This window comes from Aphanomyces astaci, assembly GCF_000520075.1.
Source record: "Aphanomyces astaci strain APO3 unplaced genomic scaffold supercont1.339, whole genome shotgun sequence".
Classification (NCBI taxonomy): domain Eukaryota; phylum Oomycota; class Saprolegniomycetes; order Saprolegniales; family Verrucalvaceae; genus Aphanomyces; species Aphanomyces astaci.
The window spans coordinates 1-4682 of record NW_009798602.1 but is presented as its reverse complement, the minus strand read 5'-3'; the positions used below and the strand labels follow the sequence as shown (position 1 = coordinate 4682).

The 4682-nt window shown below is 46.8% G+C and overlaps 2 protein-coding genes across 2 annotated transcripts; one reads left to right on the top strand and one right to left on the bottom strand.

The window, feature by feature from the left end:
- Positions 1–691: 691 nt before the first annotated feature.
- Positions 692–1336, top strand: H257_19075 (hypothetical protein; the record flags this gene model as incomplete). Its single annotated transcript, XM_009848225.1, has 1 exon — positions 692–1336. One exon carries the CDS (start codon positions 692–694, stop codon positions 1334–1336), a length of 645 nt encoding a protein of 214 aa, XP_009846527.1.
- Positions 1337–1507: 171 nt separating this feature from the next.
- H257_19074 (hypothetical protein) lies at positions 1508–3755 on the bottom strand (the record flags this gene model as incomplete). Its single annotated transcript, XM_009848224.1, has 4 exons — positions 1508–1707; positions 2767–2868; positions 2970–3060; positions 3621–3755. The coding sequence occupies 4 exons, from the start codon at positions 3753–3755 to the stop codon at positions 1508–1510; spliced, it is 528 nt and encodes a 175-aa protein (XP_009846526.1).
- Positions 3756–4682: the final 927 nt, after the last annotated feature.

Below are 4682 nucleotides of genomic sequence, written 5' to 3'. Positions count from 1 at the left end.
CAAGCACCACGGCTCATCCCGGCGTACGGCGTACGCAATTGCACATTGCACAATTGTATTATTGGAGCGGTCTAGAAGAAGACGTGAAACTCTATGTTGCGGCGTGTGAAACTTGTTCGCGATACAAGCCAAGCAGCGCCAAGGCGAATGGAATAATGATTCCGATCGAATCGCCTGAGGAATGTTGGCACACAGTTTCGATGGACTGGATCACGGGTTTACCGGTCTGGAACGGAAAGGATGCGATCATGACGTGCGTTGACAAAATGTCAAAGCGTCCGGCATACTGTGCGACAACGTCGAACTCGATGCTCTCAAAGCAACGAAGGAGTTCTTCGATGCAGTCGTGCGACACCATGGTTTTCCAGCAGTTGTCATCAGCGGCCGAGATTCCAAGTTCACGAGTGAATTTTGGCAAGCGTTGATGAAGATCATGGGCGTGAAGCATTGCATGAAACGGCGGGTCGAGCGCAAAGTGATGGAGCCACCGAACGACAAAATTGGACCCTCGAAGATGCTTTGAGATGTCAAGTGTCATACTTGGGCCACGACTGGTCAGAACATCTTGGAACCATCGAATATGCACATCAAGGCCTAGTTCAAGTGTCAACGGGGTTAACACCATTTGAAGTGGATACGGTAAGAAAGTTACGCAACCCAGCGCTGAACGAGATCGAGGCACTAAACGAGTATGCAAAGAACTTCGCGGAACACCGCAAGGAACTTGTGCGCATGGCGTTTGACAACCTCGAGAAAGCACAAGCTCGACAGAAGAACTACTACGTCGGTAGAGTTCAACGAAGGCGATTATGCGATGCTGGCGACGCGAAACATTCCGTTGAAGCATGCTCAAGTCAAAAACAAGAATGTAATGGCGAAGCTCGTGCCACGATTCATTGGGCCGTTCAAGATACAAGAAGTTGTGAACGCCAATGCGATGTGGTTGAAGTTACCACGAAGTATGAGAAGGCTTCACGATGTCTTCAATGTGGATCGCTTGAAGCATCATGTCCAAAACCCAGAGCGATTTCAAGGAAGACCAATACCGAAGGTGACTCCAATCATTCTCGACGACTCTGGAAATGAACTGCACATCGTTGAAGCGCTGTTGAAGCAACGACAGTTCAATCGGAAGAAGGAGTACTTGGTCCAGTGGAATGGTTTGCCCGAACACGAAGCAACTCGGGAGCTTGAGGGCAGCATCAAGCATGTTTCCCATTTCAAACGATTGCTCGAAGACTCGCGTTCAATAATCAAAGCTGCCAAGTCGACAACCGGGGGTGAATGTAACGATGGCAAGGTTGCTGACCAAGAATACAGCTTGTCGGATCGTTAACGAAACCGATGGCAAGCAAGGCTGTCGAACAAGTCAAATATTGTCACACCATTAACGGGCAAGGCCGTTGAAGAAGGCGTAGAGAATAACCTTCAACTTGAAGTAGATTAGTGCAGTATACATTTTCGTAGCTAGTAGATGAGATCGACAGCCCATTCCTTCGCAATTCGTCTAGGAGTTGATGTCAGCCCATCCTTGAGGAATCGGGGTCATCAAGGCTTTTGTCTGCGAGGACAGCAGCTCCACCGCCGCGCTATGGGACGTCTCCATGTTGCTCTCCAAGAGGGAGCGCACATGGGCGATGCTAGAGCCGCGATCGTTAAAGTTAGCCCGCTCAAGACGGGCGGCTTCCAGCGCACGCTGGTTGCCTCCTTTGAATTCAATCAAATGTCCACGTCCTCATTGGATTCCAAGTGGCGGTGGACGCTGGGGGCGATTTTGGCCGTGGTGAGAGCAGCAAATGCAGCGATGTAAGTAGGCTTGACCATGATGCAGTTGCTGGCAAATTGAAATGTGAGAAGGGTGTCGTGACCCCTATAAGGAAACAAAAATAGATAGTATGAATTGTTAGACAGTCTGTTATTGTGAATTCGGATGACATATCAGCCGAGAGCCTGTTGATTCTATTACATCTGAGTACAATCCGTAGCAAGCTTAGGGCTCCTCTGGATACCACGCCATAAAAACATGCCAAAACTCGAAATGAGATTTTACAAAATTTGTCCAATATACAAACGCAATACAAAAAGAAGAGAGGGTGAAACCGTCTGGATTCATCCGGATTCAAACTTTAGCGCGCCAAAACGATGCTCAGGACCATGATGATCCTGCTTCGTCGTCGGCGCCTCAAGCGACGTCGCATGATGTTGCTGTCATACCTGGTCTACCACTACTTCGCATACCTCTTGAAGACGTCAAAGCGGGTCTCCATCTTGTCGGGGGCTTTGTGGGAAATACTGCAAGGAAACGAGGATGCCTTCGAGGAGACGTTTCGAATGTCCCGTGATACGTATGATGGACTTCTGCACGATCTCGTCCAACGTGGTAGTCCAAATGCCCATCTGTGTGCTGTGTGGTTGCTGCGGTTTTCGAAATGCGCCGTTTTGACAGAACATTGATGTTGACGTGGTCACATGGACTGTCTTTACATGAGAAATTGACCATTTTGGTCATTTTTTTTATGCCATAATTCGTGAACTTTCTAGCTATAATTTTGGGCTCCTCTGGATACGTTAACAGGGGTGTTTGCCGATGAAATTTCGGCAAACGCGGTGTTTTACTGCAGTGCTACCCGGAAATCTAGGCCATGAGATGGCGGTGCGTTATCCTTGCCCAGGTGCTCTCAAGTAGTTGACTCAACGCGAAGTTAGTTTAACGTTGGGACATTCACGGTGGTTCCGCACAGTGACGGACATACGGAAGTCACTTACCTGCTATTTGGGGCGACGGTGGTGGGCGGTGGAGTGGGTCCATGATGGAGGACATTGTGGTGTGGCCGCGGTGGCGGACAGCGGGGCAGTGATGGTGGACGGCTACTGTGATGTCCACCGATGTATACACACTAAGTGTGTATGTTTTCGATCGTCGAGTCGAGGAAACGACTGGAGTAGCGCTATACTGCGATGTCCTCTACCGTCGCTGTACTCCACAGTCCGCTGCAGTCGAGTGCAGCGGTGGCCGTTTTGTCCATAAGACGATGCCGCATCTTGACGGACGTACAGCACCTGCGAGTCACTCCTAGATTTTCGTCATTTTATCCCATAATTCGCGGCATCCAGATGAGCCATTAACGTTATTAGTCCAGCTTGCGCTGCCAACAGCATGCAGAAGTCCACCGGAACGATATCGCTACAATAAACTACTACGTAGTATTGTCCTTTTACCCCAATTTTGGACTTTTACTTCTTTTCTTTTACCCCAAGTTTGGACTTTTGTGCTAATTAGCCAAATCTATCGATCGATTCTTTGCACTGATTTTTGAATGTGAAAAAGTGTCCCGGTGATTGTATTCACACCAATTTCGGTCACACACTAGTTCGATGTCGGTGATGGTTTCCTGCAATTTGATTGGTTCAATCCTTCTGCCGATTCTTGTGGTACATTTGGTTGTGTCGATTCATTCTAGTGGAATGCCAGTGGCTTCCGACATGTTGCGCATCGTCGAGCGTAGCGATTGCATGGAGAGTACTGACGACGAGGTCTGTAGTGCATATCGGCGGCTGGCCGACATGGCCTGCCTTTAACGATGGCACCAGTGCGTTTCATTGACAGGCCTTCGAGATACGGGAGACGGTGGTTCGGTGGATGTTGAGTTGGGAGGCAGTTGAAACGATTGCTCCGCGACCAAGCTTCCCATGGCCGTCAGGTGATGCTTCTTCTTGGCGTAGGAGAGCTCTCTTGCGGTGGGTTGCCGTGTCATGGTTGTCGACGTGTTTAGGTCCTGGAAATTTTAATTCTGAATTCCACATTTTGTATTTTTATTCGAAGACCCGATGGCGAAGTAAAAATTGAGCGCCAAAATTTGATTTTCCCGCTTTACAGTCAATAGAAGTTTCATCTAGATTTGGATTCTCTTTTGAACATGATATGATTCATCGAATTTGGACAAGAATTCAATTTTTTGGGGGCGTCTAGAAGTCAAATGTCGGCACTAATATGGAACAGAGGAAGTAAAATATCTTTCCCCGAGGCCAATTGCGTAGTAAATAAATAAGTTATTTACTACTTCCTCTGTTCGCAAATACCGCCGACATATCACCTTTTCACTATTTCCAAATTACTAGCAACATTTGCCAATAGTGAATTCAAGTGTTTTAAACTATCCGGACGTTATCCGTATATTCTGGGTGACTTCGATTGCACATTCGACGTACCACTTCTCAAGTCCCTGAAAAATATAAAACTCAAAAGATCTGATATTTGTAATTTTATAAAAGTGCGAAAAACGAAGCAGTTTTTGAGCATAAAGACGTGCTTTTCGAGCTTTTCCGTCAAAGAACTTTACCTCCCGTTGTAGATACTCTTTCTAATGTGGTTCGATTCATCAAATTTGGATCAAAATTGAACATGTAGGCTCACTGAGAAGTCAAATGTCGGCTCTAATATCGAACAGAGGAAGTACGCAATTGGGTTAACTTTAATATCTTAAAGATCTTGAAGTTCGTGCTATTAAATCGACATTCACGCAATTAACTTGTGAGGATAAAATATTGCCACATAAGAATTGCTGAGGACCACACAGGAATTGCTGAGAGCCACATAAGAATTGCTGAATCACACATGCTTTATGCTGAAGAACACATGAGATTTGCTGAATTGAGTATAGAGTATGTTACACAACGAGATC